Source organism: Pieris napi, chromosome 12 (genome assembly GCF_905475465.1).
Source record: "Pieris napi chromosome 12, ilPieNapi1.2, whole genome shotgun sequence".
Taxonomy (NCBI): Eukaryota; Metazoa; Arthropoda; class Insecta; order Lepidoptera; family Pieridae; genus Pieris; species Pieris napi.
The window spans coordinates 6285639-6306502 of record NC_062245.1 but is presented as its reverse complement, the minus strand read 5'-3'; the positions used below and the strand labels follow the sequence as shown (position 1 = coordinate 6306502).

The following is a 20864-nucleotide window of genomic DNA, read 5'->3' as shown; positions in this document are numbered from 1 at the left end:
TATATATTGTTCAAGTTGTTATTGTGCTTATTGTACATTGTGAATAAAAATTAAATTTTATTTATAGTTAAAAATTGTAACTTAATATACATTTTTTTTTATGATTGGAGAATTCACACCAATTGACCTAGTCCCATACTAAGCTGGTGAAACTTGTGTTATGGGTACTAGACAACGGATATACATGTCACCGTAAAATTGTAAAAACCGTTAGATTGTAATCTATCTCGCGAGATTGTAAACTGGCGAAAGATTGTGAACCTCAACGAACTGCTTACAAATTAACGTATTATTATTCGGTAGTTATATGAAATTGTTGGGAAGTAAAATTAATCTGTAATTGACCAAAGAAGTTTGAATGATAACTAAGTTAGTGTAGTACAATCTACCGAATAATAATACGTTAAATTGTAAGCAGTACGCTGAGGTTCACAATCTTTCGACAGTTTATAATCTCGCGAGATAGATTACAATCTAACGGTGTTTACAATTTTACGTTAACATACATACATATTATAGATAGATACACATATAAATACATAATTAAACACCCAAGACCTACGCACAACACCAAAATGCTCATCACATCGATGTTTGTCTCAGCCGGGGATCGAACCCTGGACCCATGGATTCGCAGTCAGGGCTACTAAACACTAGACCAATGAGCCGTCCAATATTCCGTGAGTAAAACTAACCTAAATTAACTGTGAGCTCACAGCTCCAATTGATAAGCGGTGTATCCGTTTCCAATGTCTGCTGTGCATCTTTATCTAATAATTCAGCGAATAGCTGCTCTTGTATCGCAGCGGGCAATTCGTCTATTTCTGAAATAAATAAACGAAATACTTGTAATCACTATAACAGTTGTAATAGCATTAATACAATTAATCTTATGGTGCGTTCCACTAAGCGCTAACGACGATCAAAATTCTTCTTTAGCCATTCCACATACCGACCGCGGTCGTTGTGGTCACGGCGAAAACGTCACTCATGACTAATGCTCACGCAACGCTCACAACGACCCATCTAAAGAGGTGGGTCAAAGTGAACGTTGAGAATAATTCGGCGCAATTTTTGAAATATGATATTCAAAGCTTAAAGATGGCGACAAAAAAAATAACATTATATGATTCTGAAAGAGAAATTGTAGTAGAAGCTATCGTTTCTGAAGCTGAAGCTGCTCGTGCAGAAAGAGGTAAATATAAATATGCAATATAGGTTTAATACAATTGATTTTAGTTTATATTCAACAGCTATTTATAAATTTTTCCTGAATAATGGATAGCATAACCTAACTCAATAAGTAAACGACATTTATTATCATTAATAATATATATATATATATTTGCCTTGCCATTTGTAATACATATTTACATGAACGCCCGAAACGCTCCATAATCCATTCCACTTGAGTTAACGACAGTAACATTCACAATCAAGTGGAATGGGGAAATCAGCGGTCGTGAGCGTGAGCGTTGTGAACGCTTAGTGGAACGCACCATTAATATATGTATATAAATTACGCGTCACGTTGTTTTTCCGCTATGGATGCCTAAACTACTTAACCGATTTCAATCAAATTTGCACACCGTGTACAGTTTGATCAAACTTAAAAGATAGGATAAAGGACTTAAAAGATAGCTTACATTTATATATAATTCTACTGTACGTGTGTATGTCACTGAACTCCTCTTAAACGACTGGACCGATTTGATTGATTTTTTTGTATGCGTTTGGGGTATCCTAATCGCTTGAAATATTATGCAGGACAACGTCTGTGGGGTCCGCTAGTTAATATTATATTTCTGAAGTTTATCAATCATAAACTGTATACGACAAATAGTTAATTACGGTTAGATGTTAACGACCAAATTAATTAATAGAAAATAATATTTGTGTGCGTGCAGTTACGGATGCAGTAACGTGCGGCGAACGAACGAGACGTTGGAACACCACACGCTCGCCCGACCTTCGCTAACCGCAGTTTCTCACACTATTTAATTCGAAATAACATTACCAATTTTGTCAAGCACAAAAGAGAGATATCAACTTAAGATATAACAGGAACAAACCCCATACATTGTTTTCTTATGCAAAATTTTTTGAAGTTATACTTCTTTAGGCGCGTTATGAAAATTTGATGAGAGTGAAATTTTACGATGCGCGCGCACCTATGACACAAAATTCGGAGTGTGATTATAGCGTGCGCAATCTACAAAAGAAATAGAATATAAGCTAACTTCACGCATATTCTATTTCTTAGCTTAGCAGCTTAACAAGAATTTTGAATATCCATGACAATTGACATCTGACATTGACATTTACCTTTTAAACAAATATAGGAGTTTGAATTATTGTTTAAAATAAAAGATTATCTATGTATCTAGTTATTTTCATTATACAAGTGCGAATTTTATATGTGCGTCTGAATTATAATCAGAAGTGATTTAAATTTAATATCTAAATCAAAACTAATTAATATGATAAAATATTTGTGAAAAAACTGTGCCAACCTTCCTGAGTGCTTCAATACAATTGAGGTTAACTATCCGTAGGTATTATCGAGTATTATTGTTGATTAAAACTGAAACATGAACCATTATTCATTGCTTATGTTTATTGCGTTTGTTACAGCAACGTTTTAGAAATATTCTATATATCAATAATTGAGAACAAAGATTTAAGCACGAATACTAATAAGGAGAAAATGAAGGCTTGGAGCGATATAACAGAGAAGTAAACATTTTAATAAGTACCTGCATCTCAAAAAAATGACCACATTATTTAATCAAAACATGTAATTTTTCAGATTTAATCTAGCAAATATAAGGACAAGAGACAAAAAACAATTGATGAATCAGTGGAAGTGCACTAAATTGAATACAAAAAAAGAGTTGTCATCTTATCGCCGTGAAACATCTAAAACTGGAGGTGGAACAAAGCCACCATCACCTTCTCGAGACACAATGGATATGGGCTATGGCAGAGATGATACCGCAACGGTTTGAAGTAGATTTCAATGAATTTGATTGTGATGGTGTCGAGGTAGGAATGTTAATTATAAATATGATGTATGGTGATGTTCAAGGTTCAACCTTTCAAGCATAGGCATATGCTCACAACAGTACTTTATTCCCCTACAGGTAGTTAGAGATATTGTAATACCTCAAAACATCCATGTTGCACTTGTAGTACCGAAACTCTGTCCAGCCAGAAGTGAGCCCATTCCCACTTATAATGGACAGTGGGTATAATACACCTTAATACCTGAGTGCGAACCACTCACCATGATACTTAAATTAATAGATGTTATTTATATATTTCAGGATATTACAAATAAAATCATTTTGGAAACAATTGATATCCCAAAAGCCAACAATGACAAGGTAATAAATCAGTTTTGACATAACTTGAATACTAAAAAAGCCAAACAAAGGTGTGCACAACAGTGACAACATAACTTAACAATTTCATTATTTTGTAGGATTAAAGAAAGGTTAAAGAAAATCATGTCGAACTGAACAACAAGAATCCCCAAACAACTCCAAAGAAACCTACAAGGAAGATACCGGTATTATATTTAAATTATCTCTATCTCTAAATAGAATAAAAGAAAGTTGCTATCCAGGTCTGTAGCATGTGCTACAAATTATATTATTAACACATTTATATAATTATATTAATATAAATGTGTTAAAAAATTTATAATATGAATTATAAAAAAATTTAAGTTTTGCATGGACAGAGCTTAAATTAATATTCTCTTATTTGTTGCAGAAAGCAAGTAGTAGTTTTAGTTTTGGAGAAGCCTCGTAGATGCACAACCAAGAAATGATTAATTTAAAATTACAAACCGAAATTCTGATGAAGACAGTCACTTAAAAATAAATAGTATAATGAAATAAAAATGTTTTAAAGATAAATAGTGTTTTATTTGTTTAATGTAAGAGAATAATAATAAATATTTATTTAATTAATTTTTCAAATGTAAACTGAACTTTATTGAATTTAATGACTCCTTTTCCAGTCTTTGATTATTTAATTGTAATTAATTATTTGCATGCAATCAAAAACTATTTTTAATAATGCCAAAGAAGTATAACTTCTTACGCGCGTACATAAGTACACGGACCCTTTTTTTTTGATATGAGCCAATCTGTTTGCCGAAAAAAATGCACTTTTGAACATTTTTTTTGAAAAACTAATAATATGGGAGATGACATCATTTTTGATCTTAATTGTATAAAAATATATTTTCTAATCTTAATCTTAATATATATAAATTACGTGTCACGTTGTTTGTCCGCTATGGACTCCTAAACTACCGAACCGATTTCAATCAAATTTGTAAACCGTGTGCAGTTTGATCTAACGTAAAAGATAGGATAGCTTACATCTCAATTTATACCCGCAATATTATTTTATTGCAAAATATTTGTTTATTATTTAGTAGTCACAATTCTAACAGATGCCGCTGTATTGAAAGTACCAACGTTTCACATAAGCTATCTACCTTTCAAATAAGTTATCCTACCGTTTCCCTTGAATAGTTTACTGCTATGTAATATAACAAAAACCTTAACCACAGCAACGCTTGGCCGGTCTGCTAGTATGCTATTAATCTAACTGCTAATACTCACCTGCTGGTAAGGAAAATGTGCATATTTCATTAATATATCGACACGGGAAATTTCCTTTCTTATGCCGAATACAACTTGCTATATGGCGCCTTATCGCGGATGCTAGATCAGGAGCTAAAAAAAATTAAAAATTAAAAGTTACTTCCAATACATTAATTAGCAAGCTATATTATACATGTCTCATCTAAAAGTAAGTGGATATCTCAAATACTACTGAACCGATTTTGATGAAAATTAAAATCATCTAGACATAAATTTAATAGATTTACGAAATTTAGCAAAGCCGAAAACAAGATATTCAAATAAACAGGTCAGACTGGTAATATAATTTTTTGAAGTAGGTAAATGTGATTTTATGTATATAAACTTTCAGTTAGTATTCTACACAGAAATAGGTTTTACTATATCTATATGTATCTAATTTTTTTCTTACCAACATATGAAGGTGATCTTTTCAAGCCAGGTCCACCACCCGATATTCTAGACAGTAGTGTTGATAATATCTCTTGCCTTTGAAATCTGTAAGCAAGCATTATACAATAGAGAAAACTATTAAAAAGCATGAACAACTATTGAAAAGGATTTAGTTCTTGTTATATTAGTATTTTTTTATATTAGTTACATTTAAAATCAAATTGTAAACATTTATAATTTGTGTAAGCAAAGTCTATTTATTTATTTTTAAGCTATTGCATAGATTTTATCGCGGGCTTTGAGCGCGGTGACCGAATCAAGAAATTCCGTAACGAAAAAAAACCTAACACCCTATGACGTAATATAGGTTAGCGTGAGCGCGGCCGGTGCAGAGTGAGACAGACTATATAGGCGTTTTAGTCTGAGTCTGGTAGAGTGGTAGATTGAAATAATATCAAAGAAAAAACTTGAATTAATATCAAAGAAAAACAAATACTGCATAAATAAAAAATAAATAAATAATTATAACTGCATAAGTTGATAATAAATGCTATGAAATAGCTTTACCGCGGCAGTCCCCGAGTGCCACACGTTTTTTTAATTTTATTTTATGTAGTATATGTTGTACCAGCTTTAGAAAAAAAAATCCTTCTATGTCTTTAAATATCCAAGTAATTGTATGTATAAACGTATGGTGGTTTACAATTAAGATATATTTTAAATAGAATTTAAATACCTAATAGCCAAGTGAACCAGCGTATGTCCCGGGTCGAAAGCGGAAGCTCTATTGAGTAGTGCAACTTCCGGTGCAGTCAAGGCTCGAGCTGGTGATCCACCTGCCGCTAAGTACGCATCCACACAACGCGCGTCACCTTCTACCACACCTGAAAACCACCATGCCGATTTAAAATTAAGAATTGATTTTACAAATTTAAAAAAAAAAGATGTGTTTATTATGCAATATAAGATATATGTATCACTTATTCCACGTCATTAAATTTGCATCTGTAGACATCCCTACTCATCGGCAAAGAAGACAGAGGGTGTATTCCGACAGAAAAAGCCGGCGTAAATAACTTTATGTATATTTTACATTAACTTTTATGTACCTTTAAAAATATTATTTAACAACTTTATATTCTATCGTTAACTACGAATGAAAAGTTAAATAAATCTTTATATAAAATTCTCGTGTCGTGGTGTTTGTAGTTAAACTCCTCCGCAACGACTCGACCGATTCTCATGAAATTTTGTGTGCATATTGGGTATGTCTGAGAATCGGACAACATCTATTTTTCATCCCACTAAATGTTAAGGGTAGTCCAGTCCACAGCTATTTTTTTTTTTTAATTTTTAGATAATTTTTTTTATGATTATACATAATATTATATTTTTATGATTATGCATTAATAAATACATACCCCTATTTTTCACCCCTATTTTTTATTATAAATGATATACATGGCAAAACGACGTTTGCCGGATCAGCTAGTATTATTATAAAATCTAGTTTGTATACAATACACGTCGATTAAAATGAATACATACGATGATATATCCAAAAATAATGGTAACCATGGTAACATACTTTTGTTCACATTTTATATGACCGCAAACATTATGATTAAAAATGCAATTACCTAAACAAGCCTGCAACCACATCCAGTCCGTGTTATTTCTACGTTTCGAGCGACGACCGTTATTCTCCACTTCATGTATGGAAGAATTTTGACTACATATATCATTTATACCTGAAATATAATACAAATATTTAATAACATATAGCTAAGAAAGAAAATACTTTTTTCCTTAAAGCACACATATAAAAAATAAATACAATAACTCTAACCAAAAATGGGCCCAACTCAAAGTTTCTGATCTGATCTTAAAGTGACAGTCAACTGTGCCAAACAACAATTTAATAAAACACAAAATTTTATTTTAAAATAAAATCACAAAGAAACAAACATAAAATATAGAACATAAAATATGAGATTAAATTCTCAACCCAGCCGTTAGACATTCCAAAAGATAACTTTTATATTTTATTTTGAAGACGTAATGACTTGGATATCACAGATTTGAAGTAGCAGGTTCCAGCATTGACTGGCATTGTATCGAAAACTACCTCTTAAACACGCTCTATGTTTAGGGACAATAAGCAGTTTATTTATATTTAACTAGCTGTCCTGGCGAACATCGTACCGCCTAACAGTCGATTCTTTATTTTTTTTAAACACTTATTCTGCTATTCGGGACACCGGTCTAGCTAGTAAGATAAAAAAAAGAAAGTTGATAAGACAACAAATACATTATGTCAAAAAATAAAAATTTACCTTCCCGGAACCCCTCCACTAACACTTGAACTTTATGATATGGTATTAAAGTTCAAATTGCCTTTAAATATTATTACGAATATTTTGTATGGGAATATAGAAAAGTGTTGTTTTTAGACTTTTTCACTCAATTTTTTTAATTTTTCTCTCCGTAAGAACCATCCTCGTACTTCAAGGAATATTATAAAAAAAAGAATCAGACAAATCGGTCAAGCCGTTTTCATGTTATGTCGTGACAACGGAAAACGGGTTTCATTTTTATATATATAGATTACATTAATTATATTTTGAATACAGATATTCAGCGAAATTAAAAACTGATTGTCAGTGGTCACCTCCGCAGCCAAATAAACTGCTAAAACTTAAACCATATTTCTGTTATTTTTTAGAAATAAGACCTTTTAAAGTCTAACAATATCCTTAAGCTGACAATATAAAATTGGTTAGTGTATTTTAAATTAAGAGTAGTAAATAAACAATACTTTAAAACAGCTAGTATTCATTATTGAATATTATTTGTTTAGTATTACATGATATTTATCTTTAAACATTAAGATCCGGACCAACTCCAAATGCCATTCATCATTGCCATCCCGTAGAGTCGTTCATTCAGTGTAACACTATGCTTCATCAAATCAGTCGTCAATCGTGAATTAAGTTCCAGAACTGAGTAGCCGATATTTACTAGCATTTATTATTTTAGCATTAAAGACATTGAAATATTACTAATTTTCTAAATCTAATATATAAAATTCTCGTGTCGCGGTGTTTGTGGTTAAACTCCTCCTAAACGGCTCGACAGATTCTCATGAAATTTTGTGTGCATATTCAGTAAGTCTGAAAATCGGACAACATCTATGTATTTTTCATCCCTAAATTGTAAGAGTAGTCCACCCCTAATTTTTTTTTTAATTTTTAGACAAAACTTTTTGTTTTTATGATTTTATGATACAACATGCCAAAATACATACAACCCCTAATTTTCACTCTTCTACGATCAACCCCTATTTTTTTATTATAAATTATATACATGGCAAAACGTCGTTTGCCCGGTCAGCTAGTAATTATATAAGTATCTAATTCGATTTTAGAAGATACATATATATTGTATTCTCACCTGTAGGTCTGGGTGCATGTATGTCGCTATGTGTTCGAGGTGGAGCGGTCGCACCGCACATCGCGCATTTCTGCGAACGAGGCCAATTCTCGAAGGTACAAGTCTGAAATGTTCATAAAGTTAAAAGTCAAATCATGTGTAAATTGTTTTGCTACTGGAAATTTATAAAAATACAATACAATACTTGGTTATAAACTCAATGTTTTCTAATCATTTTAAGTAATTTACGCAAATCGTGTGTTTTAATCTAGAAAAGTCAAATTAGCATCACATGACTGTTTTAAGTTTTGAAAGCTGGTTAAGATTTTCCATCAAGTTAATATTGTTTAACCGGATTAATGTTATGTATTATTATAAATTTACAACTATTAAACATAATTTTAAATTTATTCGACGTTTCGCGTGCTTTACAGCGTGCGTGGTCAAAGGTGTTGGATGACAAAAAGTATCACATCTGTAGAGAAAGTTGCATTATCTATATTTATTTATAGAGGGAGTTGGTATCGACTAAAAGATGGAGGGAGTTGGTATCGACTAAAAGATGGAGGGAGTTGGTATCGACTAAAAGATGGAGGGAGTTGGTATCGACTAAAAGATGGAGGGAGTTGGTATCGACTAAAAGATGGAGGGAGTTGGTATCGACTAAAAGATGGAGGGAGTTGGTATCGACTAAAAGATGGAGGGAGTTGGTATCGACTAAAAGATGGAGGGAGTTGGTATCGACTAAAAGATGGAGGGAGTTGGTATCGACTAAAAGATGGAGGGAGTTGGTATCGACTAAAAGATGGAGGGTTTTGGCAAAAATGGCTCACGGTGTCCTCTATTTATATAATACATAACTTTAATCCGGTTAAAAAGTTTTTTCTTTAAATGTGTAAAGGTTATGTCAATCAAAGACAATACTAAGTTAATATTGATCAAAGAATTTTATCAACTAAAAATATCAAGACAAATTTACTTTGCGTTATTATTAACTATACACTTCTAGAGGGTTTCCACCAATAAATAAGATTAAAATAATTAAGATTGCGCTCCTCGTAAATACGTTGCAATTATAATTAATAAAATCACCTTGGTCACCTTTGGTCACACTGATACTTAAAGTTGGACTTTGCCCGCTCACATCATACTGAATTTCATATTAACATTATTTTGTTAGAGAAATAGTAGTCAAAATGTAAGTGTTATTTTTTACAGTAGTACTACTATATTTACTTATTGTTTATCAGGCTACTAATGTGTAGCTCTCTATTAAAATATTTACTTACACCACAAGACCACTTAGCCATAGAGGAGGCACTTGCTTGTCCCTGAGGAGATGATATTCGCAGAGGTTTCAATCTTTCAGCTACTGATTCAGCACCTGGGTTACACAATAATAATTATACACATTACACATAATATATCAAAATTATAGCATTTTTGTGTTTTCCATACTATAATAGGAATGACTCACATAAATTTCATTTCAAAGATACTCTAGAATCTAGAAAAGATAGCCATTGTAATTATGATACATGTTTTGTACTATATTATTAACTAACCACAAGTATCTTGTATAGGTAGAGCACTGGCACCATCCTGCAGTTTGAAAATATCTTCTCCGAGAGAGGGTTTTTGTGCTCGGCACATAGTACACTAAAATAAAAAAGAATCAATTCATTAATATTATGGTCTCAAAATGTAATTATGCTTTACAGAAATCATTTCATTATAGTCTGCATATTCGTTTTCTTGTTTCTTAATCAATATTTATTGATATAATATATATTTATTTGATCTAGTATGCCCAGTCATAGTCATATTCATAAGAATCACATATGTGATGCTCTTATGTATTTTTTATAAGGGGGTTATCTTTCAAAAATTAATTGGAATTGCTCTGTTTTAATTATAACACTCAGCTATCATTTTCCATCACCAGCGCTAAGAGTATTTTACTTCAGAGAGAGACAAAACAGTTAGAGTGCAAATAGACTGATTATTTTTTTTAGGAATAAGTAAGTTGACAATGACATCCAGATTTGAGAAGCACGAACCTAGAAACTTGATTATTTCCGACCATGTTAACATATTATTATGATAAACTTTTTCGAGATTTGATACAAAATTTATTTATCAATAATTCTTTAGGGATTTGGATGAAAAAATACATACAATTAACATTACAAAAATGACTTATTTTATGGAGCTGGTGAAATATTCTTAAAATTATTATGATTGATTATAGAAATACTCTACTTAAGATATTATTGGACTTCAATGAAATCACATTCTTTACACCTTTTCAGCCAAAGTAAGCTAAATCAAATTGAGGTACTGTATAGTGTACATATTAAAAACATTAAATAAAACACTTAACAGACTAAACAATAATGTCTAGTTATAGTAACACCACATAAAACTTTGTTACTAATATAGCAATGAGTAGAGTTAGGTAACAAGAATTTTAAGAAATCTGGGTAAATTGTATTTGAAAGTATAAAAAGTTCCAACAATACCTTCCGTGAGAGTGGGAAATTCTCATAAGTACACATCTCACACTGCCATTTTGCATTATCTGGTGCTGCTCCTGTCATCTAGAATATTATTAATCATCAATATTAGGAAATAAATATTTATTAGAAATAAATATTATGTAGCAGCATAATAACAGAATTTGTCTATAATAAAACATTGACATAAAAAAGACAATTTAAGTATAAGTACATAGAATATTTCAATGGTTATGAAGATAAAAGTCATTATAAAGACTAATGTGGTGATTATTATAACTTCCTATTAGAGTTAAGTGAGATCCACCCCTTAATATAATATCAATAATAACCCCTTATATCAACTGTAGTGAAAACAATAGGTTAAAAATAAAGTACAAATTCCTAATGATTTAGGTTTTTAACAAAATCTTACCTGATTAGTCTGTGATATATTTGTTGAAGCATTGACATGGGCTCCACACTCTGCTCCCACAGAGCTTGCCTCAGCAGAAGAAAGTGATGCACTCTTTTTGCTGCCATCATCTTGCTCCTCACTCATTTTACCATCAAGTGGAAAAGAAGTCAACGACTGCCGTTTTTTTGATACTATGAGGTAGACATCTTATATGATTCTTATAAGAACAATATCGTTTTGACTTCAGGGTTGGTCACCAATGATAGCAACTTGGTAATTTTACGGCTGCAATACAATGTACGAATGTAGAGCAAGGCACCATTAAGGCAGTCAAGACTTGAGAATAAAAAAATTACGATAATGTCGCAACTATTTCATAATGACATATTGCCTCGAAGTATTAGCATTCTAATTTATAAAAACTTTGATATGTATGAGAATCTTGGCAAACAATAAAACTTCGGGTAGTTTGGCATTGTTACACAACAACATTATAGTTGAAACTGCTTTATTCAGGAAGGTCAAGACTAAACGTACAACATTTTTACTTACATGTCACAGGTCAAGCGCTTGATATTTTTACGAATCCCACATCTAGACGAAATAACACTTTAGAACTAATTTAGAGCTTTATAAAGAAAATAAATAGCGCACAAGGAGAAAAACAGAAAACAATACTAAGACAAATTTTTTACACGGCGGATAGATTAATAGAGTAACTATAATATTTTGACAAATTAATTTTGCTTTGCAGTTTGGTTTGCTATCTAAGTTTGACATAAGTCATAACAATAATACTTTTTACACCAATAATAAGAGAGTAAGAAAATTTTTATTTCTGCTTTATTATACCAGCCAATCAATACTCAGATTTGTTTATTTTTCCAACCAATAGCAACATCTGTTATTCCTGGTTTTCATTGAAAAAAATAAAAAATGGCGATTCTAGACTTTGAATTGTCTATTCCATCGCCACAGTTATTAACACTATTGTCTGTTCCAAAACGCCCGCACCAGAGACTATTTGAAAACTTAGCGGAAAAAAGGAAATGAGTAACGTAACATACAAATTAGTTTGTTGCGTGAGTTAGGTATGTAACCTAACATTAGTTAAGTTACATATATATATTTTAGTTAATAATTAGAAGCGTAAACCATGTTAGCAATCATCGCATACTTGAAGCCAAAATGAGCCCTTTAGTTTTTCCCACACATAAATTGTAATATAAAATTACGTTTCCAATAATATCCAATAGGTCCACAACACTTATATTGGACTTGTCACTTAGATTTAAAAAACATTAAATAATCAAAGTTAGTTTTTTTTAGAACCGATTTCAATCAGATTTGCACACCGTGTGCGGTTTAATCTAACTTAAAAGATAGGATAGCTTACATCTCAATTTATACCCGCGATATTATTTTATTGCAAATTATTTGTTAATTATTTGATAGTCACAATTCTAACAGATGGCGCTGTGTTGAAAGTACCAACGTTTCACATAAGCTACAATTTAATGGCATAACTACCAATAAAGCATGGTGGTCTCCATGACTGGTGTTCTCCTACCGGTTTCCCTTAAATAGTTTACTATATACTATGTAATATAACAAAAACCTTAGCCACAGCAACGCTTGGCCGAGTCTGCTAGTTTTATATAAAAATAACAAAGTTGTATAAGAGAATAGCAAAGTAAATAAAAAAAATTCAACAGTTTTAAAAAAAATATTTTAAATTGCAAAGTTTTTAGAAAATCTCTAAATATACTTATTGATTTATTACGTATAAAATAAGTAAACTAATAATAAATTTTCTGATGATTGCGACATTCTATATAATAACAAGGTTATATTGACATGTGCTGATCTAGCTATTTGAATAATCTTTGTAAAGCACATAAATAATAAATATAATTAAATTATAATATGATATTTATCATTTAAGTAAATATTTGTGTATGATATAGTGATGCCGTCAACGTCTAAGTAGTTTTACTTCAATCGCGCGTAAAGGTTACACGCAAAAACATTTTCATATTTTTTATCATTTTGCTGTAGTTATATCATTTTATATCGATAATAATGAAAGTATTAAATAGAGGTCAAATAAAAACTGAACCAGGCAGAATTTCACTTCATAAAGTAATAAAATATTTAATTTCCCTTAGGAAACTAAACCAGGATATTACTGGAAAACAGTCGCCTACTAAATCTCAGAATAATATCAGCAGTGCAAAACACCAAATCAAATAAATTAAAACAAGAAATGAGTTACCTAAGATTTTCTATGGACATATTCATAATAAAGAAACAATATTAGTACGCTGTTAGGTATTCTATAATTTTTTTTAAAACATTATAGTAATGAAGTGCAAACTATTTGTTTGATTTCCATACTGCTATTATAACTATGGAAATCAAACATTTGGTGGTATAGCTTCTTTTTTTTAAGGTGAATTAAACGTTTTTATATCAATAAACACCAAACAATTTTACAAAAAAATTAGACATTAATTAAAAAAAAAATTAGTGCTTGTTATTTTAGTTTTATCGATAAATTATGTCGATAAAAGACAGTACTAGCCTGGAAGATGACTACTGCCAACTTACGAAAGATTGTTTTATTTTTACGCAGTAAAAAATAAAATATTAACATATTCCTTCGTTTGCTATTTCAGTGTGGTTTCGATGCTTTAGTTCTTGTTGGTTTAGTAAATTACTAAATTATGGATACTAAAGTAAATCATTTCTGTAATGTCAAAATTGACATTTGAGTCTTAGTTTTTGATAACGGTAACACTTGTCTTAGATCTCTATGTGCCGGCATCGCACGTGAACGTGTCGGAAAATCGAAATAAATTATCTAAATCATCATGTCTGACGAATATTTTTATGGTAAGTTGCATTTTTTATTATATGTTTGTCCCTATGTTGATATTATTTTATTTCTGAAGAGCGTACTTTGCTTTTAATTCACTTAAACATGTTAGCGTCAACTTTGACACCGGTACTTCGCCATTTTTCATTTCCTTGGGTAATTTTTAAATACACTTTTCTGTAAATCTATATCATGCATTTCCTATATATGATTCGGTAAGCCGAATCAACCTTTTTAATCATTTACTGTGTCTAATGAAGGATTAAAATGTTGCCGCCATTTTTAGTTCTTGCAAGTAATTGTTAGGTATATTCGCATACATTGTAAATCTTTGTAATAATTGATTATCTATTGGTTGTTGAAGGTAATTTCAGGGCTTGTTTTAAAACATAACTGTCATACTTAGAGTAAACGTGGTACATTCTAGGGTTAGGCGCGTATTTTGAAATCTAGAATGGCGTCCATAGTGTCCGTCTTATTCTTAGCGTCGTAACTGTTATTTGCGAAATTTCCTTGTTTAGCAAATAACGTTACTAGTGTTGAGGTTATGGTAAATTTTGACATGCGTACCGCGCTTTTTCAGGCGTGACCCTGTCATCGTCACATCAGTCTGAGACGTGGGACCCTGAAGCGAAAGCAGATTACCCTCGAAGCAATAAACTCCTTATTCGCACAGCTTTACTTGGTCCTGATGCTAAGGCAGATGAACTTAATGTTGTACAGGTAAATTGTCTTGAGTGTTCAACATAACCTCTAGTCCATCTATTGCTCGTAATTTAATGACTAAATTATTCATGTTTATTGCAGGTTGAAACAATGTGTCTACAAGACTCAATTAAAATCCCAGTGGCCATCTTGAAGGTTGGGGAAACAAGACAAGCTCGATTGGATATTGAGTTCCCAGATGCACCAGTTACATTTACACTCACACAGGTAATATGTAGTATAATACATAGACCAGTGTACTTAGTATTTTAGGTAATTTGGAGCATTTAGATATAATTACATATTTATGCTTTTCTTACTTTCTAAATGATGATAAAACAACCATTGGTTCTATTGATGGATAGTTCAACATCGTTTTGATGGTGTACAGTCCAAGCATGATCACACGAGGCATTTGTCTGATTTTCTCTACTTCGAGCATAACACATGCATATACATACTAGTGTTACTGTATTAACATAATTTTTGGGTTAAAAGGGATCAGGTCCAGTGCATTTAATTGGTCAACACTTACTTGGTGCTTTGGTTGAAGAGTTTGAAGATATGGAAGAAATGGAAGAAGAGATGCTGGATGAGGAAGAAGGTGATGACTCTCAATTCAAGGTGTGTATTCATAAACATTGTTCATCCAACATTTTATTGTAGTGTGTAATTTACCTATTTATGTTTGAAGGATTAAAAGTTTTGTATTTTCTACTTCATATAACTGAGTAGCAAACTGAATTTACAGGAAGATGAAAATAAAAGGAAAGCAGCTGGCAAGCGCAAGACGAATGAGGTACTGAAAACCTTCAACTAATAAATATTAAATTATATGAAAATGCAAACAGAGGGAAAAGGGCCAGTGGTCCATTTCTTCAAACTCATGATGGCACTGATTAAAAAATTAACTTATGTATTAGTCAAAAGCTAAATTGGTCCTATTATTTCTTATGAGCATAATACACCTTTGCTGTCAGGTTTGACAAAACTGGACCTTTAAAATTTTATGTTTAAGTAATATCAAAATTGGCTGTTGGTTTTCTGTACTCATTCTTATTCCCTTTACCTTCTGAAAGCTTCATATTTTTTTTAAATATATTTTACTTTGATAATTTCATTACTTCTTGTTTGTTTTGAATAACTTTTTGTCTTTATTATTATCTGAAGGCATTTCTATATTTGTTATATTAGGAGAGACGCTATAATTATATACTTAACAATTTAATACACACATATTTTGGTGCTTTTTAAATTCTTTCATATTAAAAAAAAATCTATTTCTATAGGACGAAGATGATGAAGACGGTCAAGAAGGCCCAAAGAGTAAGAAATCTAAAATGGCAAACAATGCCAAAGGCAAAGCTGCGTCACCTAAGAAAAACGCTAAGAAGTAAACTTAATGTCGCTACCTATCTTTGCCACACTGTATACCACAAACAGTGAGTACCACACACCCTAAGGCGAATGCCGTGGTACTTTTTCTTTAGACGCGAGTATTTGTACAATTAAGTATTATTGACTTCTTACTGATTTCTAGTAAAATCTAATTATATTATGGCATTTTGATAATGTCATTTTTAGTAAATTATTTACTACCAAATCCAACTACTAAAACAGTTATACCTCATCCACTTGAACCCTGCAATAGTTTCATATGTAATTGCAGCTTTGTCAGTGAATTGCCATGCTGTTTTAAGACTGAATTCATTTAATGGATAATATTAGGCAATTTGTTTGTAGTTTACAGTGTGGCTTTGTCATCATAGTTTTAACATAGTATGATAATCTAGGTTAACTTGTATGATGTGAGGGAGTGTTGTGTGAATGCTTGCAAGAGTTATGTAGACTGGGGCCCAACTGCAGTATGACATTATTAAATACTATATATATTATAATAGTGCTAGGAATTAATCTCAGACAGATGGTGCAATGCAGCTAGATGACTTTCAAATTGAAAGGAGCTTGCAGTTTAAAACACTAAGCCAAATTTTTGTTGGTGTTATGAGTATATACCATTGTCAATACCTATAAGATCTCTTCAGATATAATTGGGTCACCAGTCACTTAAGACACCTATCCTTGTAGTATTTGTGTAGGTTCTATACTTATAGCCATTTCACTCTAAGGATGATGTCTTACAAAACAGTACTATTGTACGAAGTTTTTTAACATAATTTTTTTTCATTCCTGTGTTATAGCATTGATAAGTTTAAAATTCATTCAAATGTATTGTAAGTTATTTTAAGTGTAATCAGTGTACTGCCGGATGACATGTAGTTAAAACCTTATGATTTTTCAATATGAAAAGAAAACTGATAATCTATTATTTGTTTGTACATATACATATTACATAAGAATGTAATAGAATAAACCTTTCTAAGCAGATATGTTTTTAATTTGAATGTTCTAAAATAAAATGTCAATTTGCCTTATAATCTAATTTTTTATTAAAAAAAACCTGGTGTCAGTAGTTCATAAAAATAATACAACAAGCGTTAAATCCCGGCTTCAATGACTGGATATTTTGTTTTATTAAATATGTAATATATCAGTATCTACACATCTATTGATGATAGTTTAGTGAAGTATGCGATATATCGCAACGCGTTAAGTGATAATTTCTTCAAATCTTAAGTTACATCATTATTTTTGAAAAGTATTCTGTAGGCTATTTTCATTAATCACAGAAGGCTGTTCACCTACTTGTTTATTAGAAACATAAAACAAATCTGAGGCCCAGGCCTTAAGCACTCAAATCTTTCCTGTTTATAATAGTGTAAATGGTTGACTTAATGAGAATAATACAGCAGTGATAGCCTAGTGGTTATAGGTTACAAGATTGAGGTGTTATTTTAAGCGTGACTGTATGTACCGCCTGTAGATTTTCTGTGTGCGCAACTGCTAGTACGGAGGAAAAAGTAGCGCTAGCAAAACTCTTCTCTTGTATTCGAAAATCGACGACGTGTTAGGCACTGATAATTGCCTATAAAAACCCCATTACAGGACTTGATAATTCAAACACGCCAACTAAAATTTCCACTGCCAGTTCCTTTACAAAGCTTACTAATCGAATTACATACACCTTCCTAAAAACGCCATTTTAACATTATTGTGGCTACGTCTGTTGTTTATAAATATCTTAAATTATAAGTAGGTTCTATTAATCTTTCGTTTTGGTTATTTTTTCGACGCGGTTACTACTCATTATATCTATTCAATAAATATAAAGAGATAGAGAAGATAGTTCTAGATTTTAGTTGGAGTTATCCATCATTTTTTCCTAGAAGAATACATTGATTAAATTAAGTAATATTTAAAATACAAAGTTATAATTTTTATAAAGTATATAACAATTGAAATGTCTACATACAACCAAGAAAATTTACTGTGATTGTATCTAAAATAAAACAATAAATATAGTTAAATAATAATTATAGTTTTTTTGATTCACTACAACAATTAAAGCTTATTTCCTATCCAGTAGTGCTTGTAAGATTCGGTTCCTTTCTCTCTGAATATTATTTGAATCCTCTATAACCTTAACTAGTCGCTCAAATTTATCTTTCCCTTTTATTTCATGAACATCTTTCACAATACTGGTAATTTCTTTTAGTGTAACATTATCCATACATGCATGTTTGCATTCTTTCTTAATTAATTTTGGTTGATCATAAATTTTTTCAAAGTATGAATAGTATGGCCATGTGCTACTTTTTCCACTGAGTTGCTTTCTTTCAGCCATTCGTAAATAAGTTTGTTTTAGATTTCTAAATTTTTTATCACATTCTCCAGCAGTTAAACCTATTTTTGATGCTATAGTTCTCCATAGAGGCTTTTTTTTTACCAGAGGATCCCAAAACTTTTCCTTATTATCGAGATAAAAGTTGAGAAGTTCTTTTACATAATCCTGCTCACCTACCCTGTATACAATTTGCTGACCATCGTTGGTAACAGAATATGCTTCATTTTCAAAAATTGTTGAGAATTCTTTATAGTACTTCCATTTTGTAACTGATCTACCAGTATCAACCCTCATTTTGAGCCTTAAATATGTTTGTTTTAAGTTTCTAAACTTTCTGTCACAACTGCTCGGACTTTCACCCACTTTTCTTGAAATTTCCCTCCACAACTCTTTCTTTTGATATTTAGGATTCTTGAACATGTGTGCAATTTCTGCATATGCATTAATAAGTAACCTTATTTTGTTTCTATCCCATGGCCCCAAATCTGGGTTATAATTGTAATATATCCTTTCAAAATACTGATGATAAGTCCATTTAATTAACTTTCCTGTTTCCCTACTTCTTTGAAGCCAGTTTAAATAAGTTCTTTTTAAACTTTTGAATTTATGATAACAATTATATTCTGTTGTTTCTAACCGAGAAGCAATTTCTTTCCAGACATCTTTATGTAAGTAATTTGGGTCTCTAAATTTATTGATATTTTCAATGTAGATACTTAACAATTGTCTAATTTTAGAATCTTCCCATGGTTCTAATACAGTAAATGACAGTTTACAATCTTTAAAAAACTCTTCACAAATATTAAAATATTTCCATTTAATATCTTTGCCTAAATTTTTCTTTTTCATTAATCTAAGATAGATTCGTCGGAGGCCTCTGAACTTCTTATCACATTCTTCTGGAGTAGTTCCCAATAAGGCAGCTATCTCCGTCCACTCAATCTGCTCTATAGTTGAGGGGTTGTATCCATTTTGAAGACAGAGGGTTAAAAGTAACTGAACTTTATTTCTGTCCCAAAAGATATCATCTCTTACGGAAACTGTTTCTTTAATTTCTTTAGGAGTTTCTTCCTGAAGAACTGGAGGTATATTGTCTTGTACTTGTACATATTGTCTATTTTCACTATGTACACCTGCATCCACTATAAACCTCGCCTCTTGGCCTGCAACAAACAAACAAAAATGAAATTTTTTGTCTAAATATTTCAGTTCAGAAATTGGTAGATAGGTGAATACACACTTTGTGGATTTTGGATGGTAAAATTATTACTCGAAAATATAACATTTCTATGGTCATCACGAACTACAAACCAATAGTTTTGGTTGTGTGTATTAGCCGCGTCCATCCTATATACTTATTTTGAGTCTTTTCAATTATTAAATAGAAGTTGAGACTATTAGTGTAATCACGTCACGTTGGCTGCACTAAGTGCACTTTAGTTTATAGTTATACTTTTATAGACAAAGTACAATCTCTTAACAAAAATAAATACAAATATAATTAAATAAATTAGCAAGTATTTAAATCTACATGTATTGTCATTTTGGTTTAGGGGCTGAAAAAAAGAGGGCGCGACTTTAATTTAGGTTTTAAATTTTATAAATATACAGAGGTAGGTATACATAATATGTATTATGTAGACCGAACAGCATATAACGCACCAATAAAACTAAATAAATATTGGTTGTTTGTAAAGTAGGTTTACGATCGAGATGTTTACGTGATAACGTCTTATTGGTGATATAAGTTTTTGGGAAGTAAGGATTAAGGAATTAATGAAGATAACAAATCTCCATTCGTTTGTATGCCGCTAGAGTGAGAGAGACGGAAGATCGGTCCACTCACTCGAACGCTATGCCAGCCTCCGCTCGTGAGGATTCCGCGTGACAAGATTGACGGAATGACTGGCAGCGCTCGAGATGAGACGGGAGATCGGTCCGTCTCTCTCTCGTTATACCTGCGATCGCGCTCGTGAGGTTTTGGTGTGACACAAGTTTCTGAACATGTCACCCGACTAAAACGATTTTAAAGACGTTATCACGTCAATAAAATGTAAAACCTCATAAAAATCAAACTAAGCAAAATGACGATAAATAGGAAGACTATATTATAGAATATATCAATGGTGTGATTAAT

The 20864-nt window shown here is 31.5% G+C and overlaps 3 protein-coding genes across 4 annotated transcripts in view; 1 reads left to right on the top strand and 2 right to left on the bottom strand.

Moving 5' to 3' along the window:
- Nucleotides 1-12237, bottom strand: part of LOC125054735 (ubiquitin thioesterase trabid) — a 29786-nt gene extending 17549 nt beyond the window's left edge. The window contains exons 1-11 of the mRNA XM_047656782.1: nt 11952-12237; nt 11418-11684; nt 11009-11086; nt 10052-10145; nt 9776-9870; nt 8508-8610; nt 6695-6805; nt 5791-5938; nt 5074-5159; nt 4641-4754; nt 696-824 (exon numbers count right to left, since the gene is read on the bottom strand). Coding sequence (XP_047512738.1) covers nt 696-824; nt 4641-4754; nt 5074-5159; nt 5791-5938; nt 6695-6805; nt 8508-8610; nt 9776-9870; nt 10052-10145; nt 11009-11086; nt 11418-11543 — 1084 coding nt within the window. The 5' untranslated portion in view covers nt 11544-11684; nt 11952-12237. The remainder of the gene's footprint in view (nt 1-695; nt 825-4640; nt 4755-5073; nt 5160-5790; nt 5939-6694; nt 6806-8507; nt 8611-9775; nt 9871-10051; nt 10146-11008; nt 11087-11417; nt 11685-11951) is intronic.
- A 1912-nt stretch (nt 12238-14149) lies between these two features.
- Nucleotides 14150-17368, top strand: LOC125054310 (nucleoplasmin-like protein). 2 transcript variants are annotated; one of them, XM_047656110.1, is made up of 6 exons: nt 14150-14294; nt 14861-15000; nt 15085-15210; nt 15481-15606; nt 15734-15781; nt 16272-17368. In XM_047656110.1, the coding sequence occupies exons 1-6, from the start codon at nt 14273-14275 to the stop codon at nt 16377-16379; spliced, it is 570 nt and encodes a 189-aa protein (XP_047512066.1). In that variant the 5' UTR covers nt 14150-14272; the 3' UTR covers nt 16380-17368. The 2 variants fall into 2 exon arrangements, with proteins under 2 accessions (XP_047512066.1, XP_047512067.1); XM_047656111.1 differs by lacking the exon at nt 15734-15781.
- LOC125054309 lies at nt 16476-20233 on the bottom strand. Its single transcript, XM_047656109.1, has 2 exons — nt 19968-20233; nt 16476-19890 (listed from the first exon to the last, which is right to left on the bottom strand). Exons 1-2 carry the CDS (start codon nt 20071-20073, stop codon nt 18452-18454), a joined length of 1545 nt encoding a protein of 514 aa, XP_047512065.1. The 5' UTR covers nt 20074-20233; the 3' UTR covers nt 16476-18451.
- Between the last annotated feature and the right edge of the window lie 631 nt (nt 20234-20864).

What these genes read in the sequence shown, in the direction of transcription:
- LOC125054309 (XM_047656109.1), bottom strand. Translation starts at nt 20,073, where the DNA reads ATGGACGCGGCTAATACACACAACCAAAACTATTGGTTTGTAGTTCGT. An exon ending in TACCATCCAAAATCCACAAA is followed by an intron (nt 19,891 to 19,967) that starts GTGTGTATTCAC and finishes TGTTTGTTGCAG; the next exon opens with GCCAAGAGGCGAGGTTTATA.
- LOC125054310 (XM_047656110.1), top strand. Translation starts at nt 14,273, where the DNA reads ATGTCTGACGAATATTTTTATG. An exon ending in TTACATTTACACTCACACAG is followed by an intron (nt 15,211 to 15,480) that starts GTAATATGTAGT and finishes TTGGGTTAAAAG; the next exon opens with GGATCAGGTCCAGTGCATTT. An exon ending in GCAAGCGCAAGACGAATGAG is followed by an intron (nt 15,782 to 16,271) that starts GTACTGAAAACC and finishes CTATTTCTATAG; the next exon opens with GACGAAGATGATGAAGACGG.